Genomic DNA, 18,866 nt, shown 5'->3' on the forward strand with positions numbered 1-18,866 from the left:
CTGTGAGCATGCGTGTAACAGGTGTGCGGGGCCTGGGAACTGAGGGGAGGACTTTTATACTTTTTGTACCTTTGTAACCAGAGAGATATGCTTATGTTATTTTTCAGCTTTTCTGTTGCCTGGGGTTCTGAGGCTGGGCTGGGAGGGGGAGGGGGCCAGAGGGAAAGAGATACAGAGTTTGGCCTAATCTGGGTTCCTGGCAAACTATACGCTCTTTTCTCTCATCTTACTGGGGTGGATTCAGGCAACTGCCTCCTGTCCCCCCAGGTTGATATGAATATTGTCAGGGCCCAAAGTACAGAACGATCTTTGTTTTTTTTTCCTGGATGCCCCGAGGGCCAAACTTCTGAGACTGGGGGTTGGTCTTGGAAACAAGGGTCCTCTGACCTCCTCACAGGGGCTCGCTCATGCCGCCCCTCCCCTCGGATTTGGATGTTTATTATGTGGAGTCCCTGCCACTTACTGCCTTATGACCTAGGACTGATGCTGTGGGTGCTGGTGGAGCAGCAGATGTCATGTTTACAGAGCAAGGCTTCCCTTTCTCCCATGGGGAGGGGTTCAGGCCTCTAATCAGACATTCCTGCAGAGGGTGGACTCAGGGGACTTGATCCAGCCCCTGCCCCTGCTGTGAGCAAAAGTTGTCTGTGGTGCCACTTAGTTCCCTAACACTGCCCCCACCTAGAATTTATTCTAAAGGGTGGGGTAGGAGCAAGAGCAAAGGGAACAGAAACAAGGGAACTGAAAATGCCGAATGTAGGTGCCACTATCTCCCATGTTTACAGGAGCCTCCCTGGCCCTAGGCACCTGGGCTGCAGGAAGTGACTCAGTTCCACCCCTCCTTTATTCCCTTCCAAAGGGAGAAATGACTGTTAGGACCCTGTTCACAAAACTCTCATTTTTATTCCTTTGTCTGATGTCCAGAACTGGGGACTTTTACATTATGTTACTTTGTTTACTTGTCAAGATTTAAAGCATTTTAAAACTTTGTTTACAACTTTGAACTTTTACACTTTGTTTACAGTTGAGAATGTTTTCCCCCCTTTGTTTACAAGTGGAAGGTAGAAAAAGTGGGAGAGGGGCTTGGAGGATCCCACCAATAAGGACCCTGGGCCTGGCCATCTGGAGGGGTTTTTGACCCCTAGCTCTCCCAGACCAAAAATCGGCCCTGAGTTCCCTGCTGAACAGTAGACCCAGAAGGCCTCAAGAGTAGGCATCCTCTTACCACTGGGAACAGTGGTCCTGTGGGGGTGGGGGGGGGGTCTATGCAGACATCCCCCTCCCCCACAAATACTCTTGGGAGACAGTTGCCAAGGAGACTAAAAGTTCTGTTTTACTGACTGGTGCCAAATCCTGCCAGCCAGGACCCCAGCTCTCCTTACCCAGAAAGACCCCAGTCCCTGAAGGGTTGAGGGGGTCCACTGTGCGGAGAGGGGGTTGTCTTTGCTATGTCCTAGGTTCTGTAGATGCCCCTCTCTGGGGGTCGCCCCCTTTAGCCCCATGGCCCCTTTTCCTGTCTGTGTAAATTGTTCCGTGAAGCCGCGCTCTGTTTTGGGAATAAACTTCTATAGAAAATGGTTATTGTCTTATTTTATTTTATTGATTGCTTTTAGAGAGAGGGGAAGAAAAACACTGATTTGCTGTTCTGCTTATTTATGCATGCATTGGCCACTGCTTGTATGTGCCCTGACTAGAGATCGAACCTGCAACCTTTGGCATATCAGGACAACCACGCTCTAACCAACTGAGCCACCTGGCCAGGACTCTATTGTCCCTTTTGCTTGGTGGGGTAGGAGGGTGGCTATGAATGGTTGGAGCCAGGCTGACCTTTGGGAGAAATCTGAGCACTACCTTCTCCTAAGAATATTCAGCTATTTTTAGCCCATTTCATAGGAGATTTGGACCAGGTTCCCATCCCTTTTACCCTCAATTCTGGCCTGTCACCTTGTGATTTGGACCTGAAGTATGAGCACAGGTGCTAGGAGTAAATGCCCAAGGGAAACCCCCTCCTTGGACAAGGCAGCGGCCCAATGACTTCCTAAGTCTTACATTTGCCCTGGCCAGGGGTCAGACTAACTCCAGGAACTGTCCTTGCTAACCCTTCGGCCCACTGACAGCACTGACCCCTACCAGCCTCTGGGGTTTGGAGCCGTGGGGACATCCGCTCCTCAAGCAGAAACCTTGGGCAAGATTCCCGGGCTGCGCGACGTGCCGGGGAGGGAAACCTCGGCGTCGTTTCAGGTCGAGTCCAGAGTTGAAGGGAGGCTTTGGGCACTTACTGTCTCAGGGGCATGACCGATCTGGGGCGGGAAAGCCCGAGGGTGGCGCCCGCAGAGGCACGAGAGGCCCCCTGGACCCGGATACCCCCAAGGCGGGTTAGGGCTCCGGTCACTAGCCGCGGCCCCAGGCATCCCGCCTGCTTGGGGCTTTCCTTCCCCGCCCCGGGGGGAGGGGGCGTCGGAAGGAAGTCAGGACCTGGTGGGAGCCCCACCCCGCTCAGGAACCCCGGGCCGCGGGCCCAGTTCTGCAGCTCCCCCGACTCCGGCCCGAGCGCTGGGCCCCTCCGCGCCGCGGGAGCCAGGCCCCACCGAGAGAAGGGGTTAAATCTTCCCCTTTGGGGTTCGCCCCGCCCAGAGAGCATCACTGAGGCCCCGCCCGAGCATGCTGATTGGCCCGGGCCTTCCCCGTCCGGCCCGGGGATTGGCCCTCGGGGGCGCGCTCCAGACCTTGGCCCCGTCGCGGCCCCGCCTCCCGGCCGCTAGCGGCCTCTGGCCCCGCAGTTGGCGCCGCGGGCCCCTGGCTGCGCGCCCGCCATGGGGCTGTCGGAAGCGTCGGGGTGAGTGCCGGGCGCGGCCCTGCCCGGGATCCTGGGCCCGCGAGGCCCCCGGCGGGGGCTCGCTCTGCAGGGGCGCCCAGGCCGGAGCAGCCGTTCGCGCCTGCCGCGCCCCGGCTCGCCGCCCTGCCGAGGTGCCGCGGGCAGCTGCCCCGCTGCGGCGAGGGGCGGGCGGCGGGGGCGCGACCCCAGCCCCGGGCCTCGAGCCGCTCGAGCGCCGCGGGAGAGCTAGGCGGGGCGCGGGGCGCGGGGCGGACGAGCCGGCCGGGCGCGGGAGGTGCGCCGCAGGGTGCGTCGTGCCGGGGGGTCGCCGCGAGGGAGTCCGTGGGGGTCTTGAGTGCACCCCGCTGAACCACTGGCGGGGAGGGAGCGCTCTGGTCCCGGGCCACGCGCCCAGCCAGGGGGAGGGGCCAGGGGCCAAGCCCCGCCCTCCAGGCGCGGGTCCCGCCCCCGCGGGGATGCCCGAGTGACTCACGGAGGAGGGGCGAGGGGCTCAAAGATCCCCGGGACTGCGAGGCGAGTGTCTGAGGATCTTCTCTGCACCACTCACGCCCTCCTCCGGCCGGGACGCCCAGGGTAGAGGCCGTCCCAGGTGAGGCCCTGCGCCGTGGGGGGACCGACGCGTCCCCGTGGGTCCGAGCTGCCTGCAGATCAGGGCTTTCCTGACAGGTGGAAGCTTTCTCAGCAGGGGAGAGCTTTCCTCCGGGTAAGATGCCCCCTCTGAGATCTATTCCCAGGTGGGAGCTTCCCCCAGGTGACAGCTTAGGACTTTCCTGGCAGGTGGAAACTTTTCCAGCTGGTGAAAGCTTCTGGCCAGGTATAGCTAGCTCCCCCTCTATAGCTCCTATTTCCAGGTGAGGTCTGTTTCCAGGACAGCTCCCCCCACCCCAGGTGAGAGCCTCCCCCAGATAAGAACTCCCTCCCCACAGATCTGTGCCTGAGATCACCCCCTCTTCAGGTGAGAGCCTGTGGGCAGATCAGAGTTTCTCCCCAGGACAGAACTTACCTGGCTGGTGAAAACCTTTCTGTCAGGTGAGAGTGTCCCCCTAGGTGAGATTGTCCTGAGATCTGCTGCCAGGTAAGATCTTCTCCCACTTCAGGTGGGAACTTCCCTTTCCAGATGGAAGCCTCTCCCTCCAGGTGCGACCCCTTTCTCTCCAGATGAGAGCCATCCCCTGGCTTTCCCAGATTAGGCTGAATTTACCTACAACCTCAACCCTGAGGCTGGAGGCCCGGGGCAATCTTAGCCCCAATATTTTTCTTCCCTGAGAGGGGAGGGGCTCATTTGAAGAGGGGTGTGCCTGAAGAACTGGACTCCAGGTTTGCCGGATCCTTCCCTGTCCGTGCTCCCAGCCAGCCAGCACTGGGCTCATGGAGCAGCTGGAAAGGGACTCATCCTGAACAGAGATTGGCTGGGGGAGATCCAGGGGCCAGGGAAGGAGGCTGGAGAGGCAGTCAGCCGGGGACCTAGACTGATAGCAGATGCTCCAGGGTTGGAGGTGTGGACTGTGCTCATCCTGCTGTTTCTTGAAGGGGGACTTTGGCCCAGGAAGAGGTTTCTATCAGCCAAAGTTCAGATACTACCCCTGCCTAGGCATGGACTTGAGGCCAGCTGGAGGTTGGACCTACCTGGATCTTAGGGCCTAGGAACGTCAAGTGGTGACTCTGGTCCAAGGTTGAGGTGTGGGGGAGGTTGGGCCAGGGGTGCCCTCACTGCGTCTCTGCTCTCGCCGCCACAGACCAAGGGACACACAGGTCCTGCTGGCCACGACGGACGCAATGGAGCCGAGGAGGAGAGACTACCATGTGGAGCGGCCACTGCTGAACCAGGAACAGCTGGAGGAGCTGGGGCGCTGGGGCCCAGCAACTAGGACCCACCAGTGGCGAACCTGGTTGCAGTAAGGCTGAGAGTGGGGGGCTGGGGGACACTGTTAGGACTTAGATAGCCCCTGTCCTTGGTACTTACCCTTGTGTCCCCAGCTGCTCCCGCGCCCGGGCCCGAGGCCTTCTGCTCCGACACCTCCCAGTCCTGGCCTGGCTTCCCCGGTATCCTGTGCGAGACTGGCTCCTGGGTGACCTGCTGTCTGGATTGAGTGTGGCCATTATGCAGCTACCACAGGGTGAGTCACGCCTGATCCGGAGGCTGTACCCTCAGCCTTTGGGTGGTGAACCTGGCCTTGAAACTTTACCCCCCTCCCCCCAAAAAAACCATGAAGCCATGACCCCTGACCCTGGAACTATGGCCCATGACCTGGGGCTGGAATCTCCTCATTCTCTCAAGGCTCAGCCTCCAAACCCATATTGCTACCTCTAGGCCTGGCCTACGCCCTCCTGGCTGGACTGCCCCCCGTCTTTGGCCTCTACAGCTCCTTCTACCCTGTCTTTATCTACTTCCTATTTGGCACTTCCCGGCACATCTCGGTGGGTGAGTGAAGCCAGGCTCAGCCTGGCAGGGGGATGCACACATCCCCCACGGAGGACAGGGTAAGGGAGGGCTGAGCAGGGCCGGGGAACTTAGGGAAGAGAGTGGCATTGGTGTGGGGCGGCTGAGAGACTCACCCAAGGCTCATTCCCAGGCAGGACTAGGCCTCTGAGCAAGGGGTGCAGACTCAGGTACCTAGAGGCCCTGGAGGATGTGGGTGGGTGACGCAACTTGAGGGGCCCGGAACTTGATATAGGCCTGATAGCTTGAGGCAGGCTGTGCCCCTTCCCCGTTCCATCTTTTACAAGGCGAGTGTCCCTGAGCCAATGGACACAGGTAGGGCAGGGGGATGATGTGGGGCCAACATTTGTAGCTGCCCCAGGAGCCCTAGAGCCCAGGGTTCCTACCTGACCATCTGCACTGCCTCCATTGCACAGCATAGTCTGGGGATATTTATCTAGAACTGATGTCTCCTGGCCTCTCCCTTAAAACTAGGCCTCCCAGGTAGGACAGTGTCCTCTCTCCTTCAGACATGCTGTGTCCCTTCAGGCACCTTTGCTGTCATGTCTGTGATGGTGGGCAGTGTGACAGAGTCCCTGGCTCCAGATGAAGACTTTATGCAGACCTTGAACTCCACAGTCGATGTGGCGGCCAGAGATACCGCCCGGGTGCAGCTGGCCTCCACACTTAGTGTCCTGGTGGGCCTCTTCCAGGTATGGGGAAGTCAGCAGTGTGTGCTCCCATTGCCCCCCCACTGCCAAACCCACTCCCACCCCCCGTCTGCCAGTTCCCCTCAGTGTCTGACCATCACTGTCTTCCTCCTCAGCCCATCCCCCTCTGATCCCTCCTGCCCTGGGCTCTGGTCCAGCCACCCCTGGGACCCCTGTCTCCCCTGACTGCCCCTGGCCAACCTACAGGTGGGGCTGGGCTTGGTCCACTTCGGCTTTGTGGTCACCTACCTGTCGGAGCCTCTGGTCCGCGGCTACACCACAGCGGCGTCTGTGCAAGTCTTCGTCTCGCAGCTCAAGTATGTGTTTGGCCTCCATCTGAGCAGCTTCTCTGGGCCACTGTCCCTCATCTATGTGAGTGAGTGAGGGTGGGAGAAGGGACTAGGGCGCGCCCCATGACCTTGAGTGCTGGCTCTGACCCCATCTCCCCTCAGACAGTGCTGGAGGTCTGCTGGAAGCTGCCCCAGAGCGTTGTTGGCGCCATGGTCACCGCACTCGTGGCAGGGGTGGCACTTGTGATGGTGAAGCTGTTGAGTGACAAACTGAAGCAACATCTGCCCCTGCCAATCCCTGGGGAGCTGCTCACGGTTCGGGTTGTAGGGGAGAAGGGAGAGGGGCAAGTGAGGCTCTATCCCTGTGGGCATCCCCCAGCTATTTAAAGACTAGCTGGAGGGGGCACTGGTGAGAGTGCCTAGGGATGGGGGGACCACGCAGAAAGCCCCCGGGTAGATACATTCCTACCTCTGACAGCATCTCCTCTTTCCCAGCAGTGGCGTCTGTCTCTCACCCTATTGCTCACTTCTCCCCACCCCTCTGAAGGTTTTGCTTTAGACCTCCCTCTTCACCCCCAAAGTGGTTCCTCCATCTGCTCTGACAGTGGTGCCAGCCCTCCCTTTCCTGACTCTGCCTCTCCCCCCAGCTCATCGGGGCCACGGGTATCTCCTACGGCGTGGGCCTGAACCACAGATTTGGGGTGGATGTCGTGGGCAAGATCCCTGCAGGGTGAGCTCTGGCCCCTGGAGGTCAGGGAAGGTTGGGTGGCCAGGGCCAGCACCTTCCTTTGGCCTCACAGATGCTCCTCACAGGCTGGTGCCCCCAGTGGCCCCCAGCCCCCAGCTGTTCGCAAAGCTTGTGGGAAATGCCTTCGCCATCGCTGTGGTTGGGTTCGCCATCGCCATCTCACTGGGGAAGATCTTTGCCCTGAGGCATGGCTACCGGGTGGACAGCAACCAGGTCTGGGGGATGGGACGTGAGACATGTAGGGGCAACCTGGTGTACAAGAGACCCTAGGGCCTGGGGGGGGGGGCGGGTTCAGTATCAGGTGGGACACAGGGAGACAGCAAACAGATGTGCTGGGACCGTGTGGGGACTGAGGGTGGAGAGCAGGACACTTGAGACAGCAGGCAAGTCTTTGGGGCTGATGAGTGGGGATGGAGGTTGGGGATGTGTAGTCCTAGACACAGTGGCACGGTGACCAGGCACTGCTAGTGCAGTCTCCTCACATCTGCTCTCCCCCCACCAGGAGCTGGTGGCCCTAGGCCTCTGTAACCTCATCGGGGGCATCTTCCAGTGCTTCCCGGTGAGCTGCTCCATGTCTCGGAGCCTGGTCCAGGAGAGCACTGGGGGCAACACCCAGGTGAGCTTCAGGTGTGGGCGGGGCTGGTGCGTAGCCTGTTTGACCTGGGTGATCCCGACCCCACCACCACCCCCACCCCGCTCACTCCTGTCCCACAGGTGGCTGGAGCCGTGTCCTCCCTCTTCATCCTCATTATCATCATCAAACTTGGGGAGCTCTTCCAAGACCTGCCCAAGGTCAGCCCCACCCCCACCCCCACTCCCACCCCACCCCCAGACAGGCTTGAGGGCCTTAGCCAGGCCAGGGACTCAGATCAGTCTGTCAGGTCACAGGTGAGGGCAGGGATATAAGGTCATGTCCTGTTTTTCAAGGTCGAGATCTTTAGGGTGAGATCTGGAGCCAAGGGTCAAGGGGTAGAGTCAGATCCAAGTTGTCAGGTTCTGGGGGCAGGTTTGGGGTTATGCCCAGGTGCTTAGGGTGAGTCTGGCTCATGCCTGAGTGTCAGCGTTGTCAGCATCTGGGCACCCCTCAGCAGCCCTGGTGACACTCCCCCCACCGCAGGCAGTCCTGGCAGCCATCATTATCGTGAACCTGAAGGGCATGTTGATGCAGTTCAAGGACATATGCTCCCTCTGGAAGGCAAATCGTGGGGATCTGGTGAGAGGCTTGGGAGCCCAGGGGTAGGATTGGGGGTGTTCAGCCCCAGTGGCCCTGCTCGACCCTGTTGACCACTGCCCTTCTGTTTTTAGCTCATCTGGTTGGTAACCTTTGTGGCCACCATCCTGCTGAACCTGGACTTGGGCCTGGCTGTTGCAATAGCCTTTTCCCTGCTGCTTGTGGTGGTCCGCACGCAGCTGTGAGTCTCCCCTCTTAGTCCCCCCATTCTAGCTGGTGAGGGATGAGGTATACACTGACTCCCCCCAGCTTTCCCACACCTTGGGATGACCCCAGGCTCCTTGTTCCTCCTTGTTCCCCCCCTTTCCTCATGCACCCCCCCATTCATGCGCAATCTCTCCACAGGCCCCGCTATTCTGTTCTGGGGCAGGTTCCAGACACAGATATTTATAGAGACGTGGCAGAGTACTCAGAGGTGAGCAGTGGGGGCTGAGCAGGAGGGAGGCGTCAATGGGGTGGGGCAGAAGCACAATGGGCTTTTGTGAGTTCCTTCCACACCTGATAAGGACACTTTCGTCTTTGGAATTTCGAGGGAGAATTTGGATCTATGACCCCAAGTCAGAGTATGAGGGGTGAGGAAGGGCCAGAGGACTAGTGGACAGAACTGGATCTGGGGGCCTGAGGAGGGGTCTTTTGGAGCCAGCAGTACAAGCCCCATCCTGCAGAACAGTCCTGGGTCAGGACTGTGCAAGGGGCAGGATCCTGGGGCACCAGGATGTCAGAGAGGCTGGTTTTTGATCTGATGGAGTCACTATATCTATCGTTCATTGAGCTGAGAAGCCCCACACCAAGTGCTGGGAACAGAGATGGGGGCTCTGGAATGAAACAAGCCCATTGCCCCGACACCGAGCCTTGAAGGCTGATCACAGCATGATCAGGCAGAGTGAAGGGAAGACGGGGGGCAGGCAGCAGCTCAGCTGGGTGGAAAGGGAGGTACGGAGGTGGGTGCACATTACGTAGGCCTGAATGCCAGCAGAGACCTGGGCTGTGCCCTGAGAGGGGTGAGCACTGGGAGGGCTTGGCTGGGATGGCAGCTGAGGAGGGTCTCTGTCTGCACACAGCATGTAGAGACCAGACCACAGGGCCAGGCTCAGAGGTCTGAGCCACTGACACCAGCCTGCCGAGTGGCAGGAGGGCAGGAGAGATGGGAGGAGGGGTGCAGGGTACCCTGGAGCAAGCCTAGTGGGCGGCTGAGGGCCTGGGCAGAGGCTGGGAGCAGGACAAGGAGTCGGGATGACATGGGCCACAGGCTGGGCGCCTGCGGCTGGGGAGCAGAGGGTTGGGGTGCAGGCACGGGGGCGCACGGGAGCAAAGGCAGGAGGACAAGATGCAGCCAGGAGAGAGAAGGCTCAGCCACCCGCCCCGTGACCCACCCCAGGCCAGGGAGGTCCCAGGCGTGAAGGTCTTCCGCTCCTCAGCCACCGTGTACTTCGCCAATGCCGACCTCTACAGTGACGCGCTGAAGCAGAGGGTGAGGCCTGGGGTCCCTGGGGGTGTGGGAGGGTCCCTCGCAGCCCAGGTGCCCACCTCCCCTTCCCTGTCCTTTGCCTGTAGTGTGGCGTGGACATCGACAAGCTCATCTCCCGGAAGAAGAAGCTGCTCAAGAAGCAGGAGCTGAAGCTGAAGCGGCTGCAGAAGGAGAAGCTCCAGAAACAGGCAGGGGCCCCTCCGAGCCGGGCCTCCCGCCCCCTGCCCGCCCCCTGCCCGCAGCTGGCTCCCAGCCCCCTGGCTCCTGGCTTCTCACCCTCCTTTGTCCCTGGCCCTTGTTCCCTGCTGTGGCGCTTTGTTTTACTCCCACCTCCGGAGCCACCGCCAGCATGAACCGTCACTGTCCCCCCTGTATGGCTGCTCCCAGAGCCGCTCAAAACTCCATAGCCTTCAGCCTGGCTCGGGTCCCAGGCTTTGGTTCCTGGGCCGCCTACCTGCCCAGAGCCAGGGGGAACACCAGACCTGCCTGGCACAGCTGCTGTGTGGCAGCTGGGACAACTCTTTTCTGTCCCCCCTCCTCCCTGGCCTAGGCTGCTGCTTCCAATGGCACTTCCGTTGCCATCGATGTCAACGCCAGTGACGGAGACATCAAGAGCAACAACATGGAGGGCTCCAAGGCCGAGGTGAGGCTGGAGGTGGGACAGGGGACAGCCGTGAGCTGCAGAGGTGGGGGTGCCCGACATGTCCGGGGAGGAAAGCCACGGACCTGCCGCTGTGGGCTCAGGTGCCGCGTCAGTGGCAGGGGGAATGGGATGATGGGTGAGACGCTCTGTGGAGGGATCGCTGGTGATACGCCGCGGAATTCTGCTTGTGGATCCCTGTCCGTGATCCGAGGCCTCGATGAAGACCATGAATTGTTAGAGTCCACAAGACCCCACAATCTGTGCTCATGGGTAGAAGGGAAGGGGTTGGGGATGTGGGGGGAAATGCAAGATCAAAGGGGACGCCAAGCTCCATTAGAGACCCAGGCAGGGTGCTGAGGTGTCTGCATGCGCACGGGTGTGCGTGGGTGTTTTCTGGCCTGTCCCTCGGCCCCTTGCCCACTCCACCCTGGCTGACAGGATGGGGCATGGTCTCCCAGCACCCTCCCTTCTTAAGTGTCCCAGTTAAGCCTGGGCCCAGGGGTAACAGAGCAGTAAATGCACATCTGTGTGTGCTCTCTGAGTCTGGGTGTCCTCTCCTGTGTTTCTCCAAATGTCCTTCCTGTCAGCATACAGGAGGCTCCCCATATCCATGTCCTCATGTGTCCCCTGCATGCCTCATATATGTGGGTATATACACGCTCATGCCACATCTGCCCGTGTGTCCCTGTGTGTCTGTGCATCCCCTGCTTTCACCCTCCAACCTTGGGCAGCCCCTGCAGTGTGCCTTGTCCCCAGAAGGTAATAAGCACGGAGAAAGAACCAGAGGACACAGAAGCCAGTGGTCAAGAAGATGCCAAGGCCTCGGCGTGCACACTGAAGGCCCTGGGCCTGCCCCAGCCCGACTTCCACAGCCTTGTCCTGGACCTGGGCACCCTCTCCTTCGTGGACACTGTGTGCCTCAAGAGCCTGAAGAATGTAAGGGAGGCACCCTTAGAAAGGAACTGGGGGAGGGCAAGCCTCCAGCCTCTACCTGACCCTTAACCAGCTCTAAGAGCCCTCTGAGCCTTCTGACCCCCAAATCCACTGAACTTCCCCTTTAAACCTCCTGCCCCAGCCTGCCTGAGTCTCCCCACAAAGCCCCTGGGCCTCCCTCTGAATCTGGCCCCTTTTCCTGCTGCAGATTTTCCGGGACTTTCGGGAGATCGAGGTGGAGGTGTACCTGGCTGCCTGCCACAGTAAGTGGGGTGGGGACTGTGAGAGTGGTTTGGGGGAAGAGGGTGGGGCTCTTCTGGCCAAGGAGTCTGTCAGGAAAAAGTCTATCAGGTCAGATGTCTCCTGGGAGGCAGGGATCAAGGGTCAAAGTGACTGTGGGTTTAGCTGTAGCCTCAGGGGTGGAAGTTGGGATGACATGGGTCAGAGCATTCTGCCGACGACTGGGGCCAGGGTTCCTGGTGATTCTTTGAGTCAGGAGAGACCCACTCCTTGCCCACAGCTCCCGTGGTCACCCAGATGGAGGCCGGGCACTTCTTTGATGCTTCCATCACTAAGCAGCATCTCTTTGCCTCTGTCCACGATGCTGTCATCTTTGCCCTCCAACACCCAAGGTCCAACCAAGTCAACCCTGTTTGGGTGAGATGACCCCTGGTCCGCTGAGCTCTTCTTGTTTATTGACTGCTTGTCCCCACCCTGATCCCAGTTCCAAGAAATCCCCACCCTTTCTGGATGCCTCTGACCCCAGTGGACCCACTGCCTTTCCTTCCTGTCTTGAGATGAAGCGGCTCCTGGGGTAGAGGGTGGGTAAGTGCCCTTTGTAACTGATGGGAACCTCTCCTCGTCTGCCCACGCAGGTTACCAAACTCTGATCATGCTGCCGCCCTGCCTGAGACTGCCTACCTCTGAGTGTGACGGAGCACCTGTGAGAACCCCCCACTCCTGCACTGCCTCCAGATGTCACCCGGGAGTCCCCTCCATACACACACACACAGACAACTCAGGGATGGAGGTCCTGGGACTCCAACACAGTGCTCTAGGCCTGGGCTCAGGCACTGGCCAGGCCAGGGGTGGTGGGGCATGTGTGTTTGCAACTTCAGGAATAAAGACTCTTTTCCCTACACCAGGCTCTGCTGTGGCTTGGTAGGGTCAGGGGTCCATAGCCCTGGCTTCTAACCCTTATTCCCCAAAGTGGGAACTGGAGGTAAAGTTGGAGGCAAAGCTTGGGGAAGGCAGGGTCAGGCAGGGAGGGGATACAGCAGGCAGGAGAGCTGGGGGGGCCAGGCCTGGGTAGGAGCACCCAGGTGGGGGCACCCAGGTTCAAGTTTCTTCCCAGCCACGCTCGGCCCTGGGAGCCTAGGTCTCCGTTGTAAAGTAGTGGGAATCAGAGCTGCTTCTCAGGAATGATCTGTTCTCAGGGACACCTGATAGGGGGCAGGGCAGGGCAGGTGCCACTGGGCAGCCCCTGGAAGGTGCATCGTGAACACCGGAGCAACCACCTGAGGGAGCGCAGGTGTGCACAGGTGCTGCTGGTCAGCATTTAGATGTAAGAACGCACCGGACTGATTTACTTGGGAAAATGCCTCTTTGTATTATTAGGTCACCTGGGCTTTGCAGGTCACTCAGCCAAGAAGCGTGTGCTGATCTTTGCCATAAAAAGCCAACATTTGGGCACGTGGCCCAGCAGGCAGCAGCAGCCTTTCTGCCAGCTGGTACTCTGAGTGACTGGGGAGGTGGGAGGCCCTAGAATCTTCCTGGGCCTCGGTGTGTCCTCATCAGTAGAGCAGAAATGGTAGTAGTAGCCGCCTCCTGGGTTACTCAGTGAGTGTTCATGAGGAAATGCCACAGGATGCTTGCAATGGTGTGGGGCAGTGGACAGAGGTCACCCACTGGCCCAGTCACAGAGTCACCTTGACCAGCTCTGTTCCAGCTTTGCATATGTCAGCGCCACTCCCAGAACCGCAGCCCAGGAAGTCAGGGTTTTTTGTCTCCCCCGTCACCCTGCGTCCTGGCACCAGGAACAGTGCCTGGCGCGTGGCAGCGCTCGGTAAATATTGGCTGAGTGAAGCTTATGGGCGCTGTGAAGGCAGACTTCAAACAAGAAGTTGCAGCTGCTTAGAAATGCGAAGAAAAGAAACAGGGTCACTCGGGGGAGAAGGAACTGTGCTGCCCAGGTCATGGGAGGGAAAGATCAGGGAGCAGGTTACACTTGGACTGAGACTCCAGCTGTGAGGAGTGCCCTTCTAGGAGGAAAGGACAGTGTTCCTGGGAACTGCAGGCGTGTTCCTGGGAACTGCAGGCGTGTTTGGGGGGGGGCGGGGCAGGAGGGGAGGCCAAAGCAGCCAGGCCTCACAGGCCAGGGAGAGCCTCAGGCTTTCCTCTGAGAGGGAGGGGCCCGTGTTTTTTGAGCGCTCACTCGAAAGTGGGCCCCAAGCGTGCCACTCCATCTTCTTGGGCCTGGAACTGCACCCACCCCCAGCCCCCCGGAACCCGCTGCCTCTCTACCAGGCCTGCCGCTGGGGGAGGGGTGCTTGCCTGTTGCCAGGCGCCCAGGTTCCGCTGGCATTTGCTGTAGCCATGCTGTGGGCACCACCCTTCCTGCTCTTGCTGCTCCTGCTGGAGATGTCAGCTCCCGCCCATGCCTGGTCTCGGCCCCTGTGGTACCAGGTGGGGCTGGACTTGCAGCCCTGGGGGTGCCAGCCAGACAGCCTGGAGAGTTGCGGGGTCAGCCTGGGCTGTTCCGGCCACTGGATGGGGGGGACGAACCCCATCTACCCTGTGGCGGGGGTCATGCTCACCAGTGCCATGATGCTGATGATGGGCCGCATGATGCTGCAGCGGTGGGGCTCACAGGCCATCAAGAGTGAGGTGAGCACAGGCCGCTCTGTCCCCACAGCTCCTTCCTCCACCTACACCAGTGAGCTCATACCCTCCAACCACCCCACCCCACCCCACAGCCCACCCATCCTACCCACATCTGTGGGCTCCTGCTGCCCCCCCCACTCACAGCCGGCACTCCCTACATCCCTACGTCCACCCCCAGTGGCCCCTGACCCTACCCCATGGCCGGTACCCTGCCTCCTGTCTCCCTCTAATGCCTATTCCTCACCCCGCCCTAGCGGCCCCACGACCACTCCAGCTTCCCCACTTCCCAGGCCCTTCCCCCAGCTCACTGCTGCCCCTCATCACACTTCCGTCCGCCCCTCCGCTCTCACTCCTGCCTCTTGGTCCTATCCTCAGCCTCCGCAGGTGACCACTCACACCTCGGGACCCTATAAACGGCGGACCCCAATCTCAGACCACGCCATACTGCTCACCGTCCTGCACATGCTGGATGCCCTCCTGGCCCAAATCCAGGGCCATCTGCAGCATCTAGCCTGTCAGAAGCCAAGGCAAATAAAGGGGACTCCCGCCCAGAGTGGGTGACCCAGCATATGCCTTCTCTTTGCCTGGTGGCCAACTGGGGTGGGGATGGCCTGAGGCTCTGGGTCAGGCTTGGGACTGTGTGTCTGTTCTCCCAGGCCGGCTTGGACCCTGTACCCCCTTTCTACTCATAGAACCAGCAGAGCTGTTGAGGCCTCAGTGCCCAGGATGGGTGGGCAGGCGGGGCCCAGGCGGCTCACACTGCTCCATTGCCCACTTCCAACTGACTCCTCCTTCCTAAGGACTTCACCCAGAAATGCAACTGCTATTCTGGAGCTCCTCAGGGGGCCCCCCAGTGGGGTACGAGATGTGACCATCATGAGGTCAGACTTGGGTGGTCCAGGGAGGGACACCCAGAGGTGACGAGCCAGGGCTCCTGGATGAGCTTCAGGGCCTGAGTTGGGGGTGGGAGGTGGAGAGTGAGCCCTGGCTGCCTCCACCTTTGGTGTCTCGGCATGTGCTCTGGGGCCTGTGTGGTCCTTGCTTCAAGGCCCCTGTAAGTGGAGTAAGGGCTGAACCTCCCCAAAGGGACCCTCACCCCCTTCATCCCTCCCTTCTGCCCTAGGCAACCCAGGTTCAGTGGGTACTGAACTTGTGCATTTTTAGGATCTCTGTTTTAGAAAAAATATATAACATGAATTCAAAACTAGAAACAAGTAAATTAAAATAGTGAGAAAGGAAAACATGACAAATTACAAATGTTAAAATATTGGCAAATACTACAATGCAAAATCCACAACAACATTTTGCAGTGTCTCCCCGACACATTTCTGTGATACTTTTTCCCTACATTTTCTGTCTGCTCCCTCTGGTGGCTTCTACATAGAATAAGGATTTTGTGATTTGGGGGGAAAATATTTTCCATACAGAGAATAGAAAGATAATTCAGTCTTCCTTCTAACATGGTTGATTGAGATTTGTGTTTTAATTATTGATAGCTTAGAAAGCTTATTTCTCTCCTAACTTGTTATTGACAGTGTCACATAAATGGCCTGGGTTGTTTTCAAATTTGCGAAACTTGCAGCAACTTTCTTTCATAATAGATGCTGTATGATTTGGAAGAATTTTCCACAGAGGAGCTTCTGGCTCCACACATTTCAAACCTTGTTTTCCCTCCATAGCCCACAGTTTTTCTAGCCCTGGGCACTGGGGGCAGGTTCTACATCCATAGGACCTTGCACTTCTGTCCTGACCAGCAGGAGGTCCCTAGAGGCCATTCCTACAGGACAGGAACTAATGATACACAGCTAATCATGAGCTAATGATACACAGGAGTGGAGCAAACCACATAAATATGTCCCTCTAAACCCAAACCAAGTGTCCTATGGTAGATGTGCTGCCCATGTCCCCCTTCAAGGAAGGCCTGCTGCTGCCAGCCTCTAAGAAGGAAGCAGCCAATGGGTCCGCCTCAGCTGCGAAGGGCCTCATCACAGCTGGTTTTCTCCCTCCCTCAATGCCCAACTTAAAGGGTTCCCCCCTTGCCCTAGCTGGTTTGGCTCAGTGGTTAGAGCATTGGCCCGGAGACTGAAGGGTCCCAGGTTCAATTCCAGCCAAGGGCACATACCTCTGTTGCAGGCTCGATCTCTGGGCCCGGTAGGGGCGAGTGTGGGAGGCAACCAATCAATGTGTCTCTCTCACATCGATGTTTCTCTCCCCCACCCCCTCCACTCTCTGAAAAAGCAATGGAAAAAATATCCTTGGGTGAGGATTTAAAAATAAAATAAGGACTCCCCCCAAAACATCCTGATCTCCCTCTTAGAGTGTTTCCCAGAATCCCAAAAAACATCACAGCCTCTCCTGTGTGACCTACATAAGGGGAAGTGGGATGGAGGGCAGTCCGAGTGGCAAAGACAGAGTTCCTAAATGGATGCAGTTGGACTATTTTAATTTTGTAAGTTTTCCAAAAATTCTTGGACACACTACTGGGGGCTCCTCACAAGGCCAGGGAGTAAGTAAAGGGCATTGAAGGTTGAGCTTCATCAGCCTTTTCTTAGGCCCACCTCTATATTCTACAAGGTTTAATGAACACCTACTGTTTGCTCGCCCTATTGTGGATACCAGGATCTGCTGATGTGCAGAGCACTATTGGCTCCCCCCTCGCCCACTCACAAATGGGGAGGGTGGTGATGGTGGTGAAACAGACTCAATAAGGCAATTACTCTGCAGAGGTGTGCTGGCCCAGTGGGGGTGGGGCAGGGGTGGGCTGATTGCTGGGACCTGAAGGATGAATGGCCTGACGAGAGGAAAGGGAGAGTGTTCTAGTCAGAAGGATAAGCACATACAAGGGCTTGGTGGGGGAAGGGAACCTGACCTGTTCCAGGAACTATAAGGTGGTCAGGACTTCAGGAGAAAGAATAAGCTCTGGAGAGCAGGAGGGAGCAGCCTGGGGAGGGGCAGGAGTTGATATCTCCTAGGGAGGGGTTGGCAGGCAGAATAATGGCCCCTCAATATATCAGTGGAGTCGGAGAGTACGTTACAGTATTTGGCAAAAAGTACTTTACAGGTGGGCCCAGCAGGCGTGGCTCATCAGTTGAGCGTTGACCTATGATCCAGGAGATCGAGCTTCAATTCCAGGTCAGGGCACATGCCTGGGTTGCAACTCGATCCCCAGTGGGGGGTGTAGGAGGCAGCCGATCAATGACTTATCATCATTGATGTTTCTATCTCTCTTTCTCCCTCTCCCTTTCTCTCTCTGAAATCAATAAATATATATTTTTAAAAAAAGAAAAAGAAAACTGGAACCTCAGTCCTACAATCAGTGGAATCTGAATTCTGTCAACAACCTGAATGACCAAAGGCTCTTCTCTAGAGCTTCCAGAGAGGAAGACAGCCCTGCTGATGCCTTGATTTTAGCCCAGTGAGATCCATGTTGGACTTTGGGCCTATTGAACTGTGAGATAAAAAAAATCTGTGTGCTTCTAAGCCATTAAATCTGTGACAATTTGTTGTGGCAGCAATAGAAAACACACGGATGTTAGTATCAAGAGTGAAGTGCTGCTACAACAAGTTTTAAACATGGAAATAGCTTTGGAATTGAGCAGCGAGCAAAGCCTGGAAGAATGTCAAGGAGCATCACAGAAAAAGAATTGCCTTTGTGGGGTTCAAATGAACCACCCCAAGATGTGCCTCGGGTGTATTAGCTCAGAACATTGTCCCTTTCTGTCTCTGAACCTCTTGGGCGCGAGGGGTCTCTGACTCTGCCGTGTTTCTGGCGTTCCTCGGCAGCGGGAGTGGGACTTGGTTTTCTCTGGTTAACCTGCCTCCTGTGGATTCGACTATTCCACCAGCCCAAGCACCAGAGGGAAAGGAGAGCTCTTCCCCTCCCACACCTTCACCCAACTGCTGGCAGGAACCTGGACTCCAAGACGCTGCCAGCCGCCCTGGCCAGTGTGGCTCAGCTACTTGGAGCATCATCTGGGAGGCCGAAAGGTCCCGGGTTCGATTCACCATCAGGGCACATACCCAGGCTGCAGGGACACATGCGGGAGGCAACCGATTGATGCCTCCTTTCCTTCCCTTTCCCCTTTCCTTTCCCCTTTCTTTCTCTTTCCCCTTCCCTTTCCCCTTACCTTTCCCCTTCCCTTTCCCCTTCCCTTTCCCCTTACCTTTCCCCTTACCTTTCCCCTTACCTTCCCTTACCTTCCCTTTACCCTTACCTTCCCTTCCCTTCCCTTCCCTTCCCTTTACCTTCCCTTCCCTTTACCTTTACCTTCCCTTCCCTTTACCTTTACCTTCCCTTCCCTTTACCTTTACCTTCCCTTCCCTTTACCCTTCCCTTCCCTTCCCTTTACCCTTCCCTTCCCTTCCCTTTACCCTTCCCTTCCCTTCCCTTTACCCTTCCCTTCCCTTCCCCCTTCCCTTCCCTTCCCTTCCCTTCCCTTCCCTTCCCTTCCCTTCCCTTCCCTTCCCTTCCCTTCCCTTCCCTTCCCTTCCCTTCCCCTTTCCTCCCTCCCTCCCCCTCTCTGCCTCTCTCCCTTCCTCTCTCTAAAATCAATGAAAAACATATCCTTGGGTGAAGATTTAAAAATAAAAAATGCTGCCAGTTACACCTGAAACTAATATAAAATAATATTGAATGTCAACTGTAATTGAAAAATAAAGTAGAAGAAGACAAATGCTGCTGCCCGCGAGGGCGCGTCAGGGCCCGAGG

At 57.7% G+C, this 18,866-nt stretch overlaps 2 protein-coding genes across 3 annotated transcripts; both read left to right on the forward strand.

Moving 5' to 3' along the window:
- Nucleotides 1-2,749: 2,749 nt before the first annotated feature.
- SLC26A6 (solute carrier family 26 member 6) lies at nt 2,750-12,414 on the forward strand. Of its 2 annotated transcripts, none has more exons than XM_087824768.1 (21): nt 2,750-2,833; nt 4,570-4,728; nt 4,811-4,950; nt 5,145-5,255; nt 5,802-5,965; nt 6,170-6,334; nt 6,415-6,567; nt 6,900-6,982; nt 7,066-7,213; nt 7,503-7,616; nt 7,715-7,792; nt 8,118-8,213; nt 8,306-8,412; nt 8,577-8,646; nt 9,610-9,702; nt 9,786-9,887; nt 10,250-10,342; nt 11,099-11,278; nt 11,484-11,538; nt 11,796-11,932; nt 12,151-12,414. In XM_087824768.1, exons 1-21 carry the CDS (start codon nt 2,811-2,813, stop codon nt 12,163-12,165), a joined length of 2,286 nt encoding a protein of 761 aa, XP_087680894.1. In that variant the 5' UTR covers nt 2,750-2,810; the 3' UTR covers nt 12,166-12,414. The 2 variants fall into 2 exon arrangements, with proteins under 2 accessions (XP_087680894.1, XP_087680895.1); XM_087824769.1 differs by having other exon boundaries at nt 11,102-11,278.
- A 1,456-nt stretch (nt 12,415-13,870) lies between these two features.
- TMEM89 (transmembrane protein 89) lies at nt 13,871-14,719 on the forward strand. Its single transcript, XM_016202725.2, has 2 exons — nt 13,871-14,161; nt 14,534-14,719. The coding sequence occupies exons 1-2, from the start codon at nt 13,871-13,873 to the stop codon at nt 14,717-14,719; spliced, it is 477 nt and encodes a 158-aa protein (XP_016058211.1).
- The last annotated feature ends 4,147 nt before the right edge of the window (nt 14,720-18,866 follow it).

Source organism: Miniopterus natalensis, chromosome 15 (assembly GCF_054644295.1).
Source record: "Miniopterus natalensis isolate mMinNat1 chromosome 15, mMinNat1.hap1, whole genome shotgun sequence".
Taxonomy (NCBI): Eukaryota; Metazoa; Chordata; class Mammalia; order Chiroptera; family Miniopteridae; genus Miniopterus; species Miniopterus natalensis.

Excerpts from the sequence above, each read along its gene's own strand:
- TMEM89 (XM_016202725.2), top strand. The coding sequence starts at position 13,871 with ATGCTGTGGGCACCACCCTTCCTGCTCTTGCTGCTCCTGCTGGAGATG. Across the intron at positions 14,162-14,533 it reads CACAGGCCATCAAGAGTGAG|CCTCCGCAGGTGACCACTCA; the intron begins GTGAGCACAGGC and ends TCCTATCCTCAG.
- SLC26A6 (XM_087824768.1), top strand. The coding sequence starts at position 2,811 with ATGGGGCTGTCGGAAGCGTCGGG. Across the intron at positions 7,617-7,714 it reads GCACTGGGGGCAACACCCAG|GTGGCTGGAGCCGTGTCCTC; the intron begins GTGAGCTTCAGG and ends CCTGTCCCACAG. Across the intron at positions 9,888-10,249 it reads AGGAGAAGCTCCAGAAACAG|GCTGCTGCTTCCAATGGCAC; the intron begins GCAGGGGCCCCT and ends TCCCTGGCCTAG.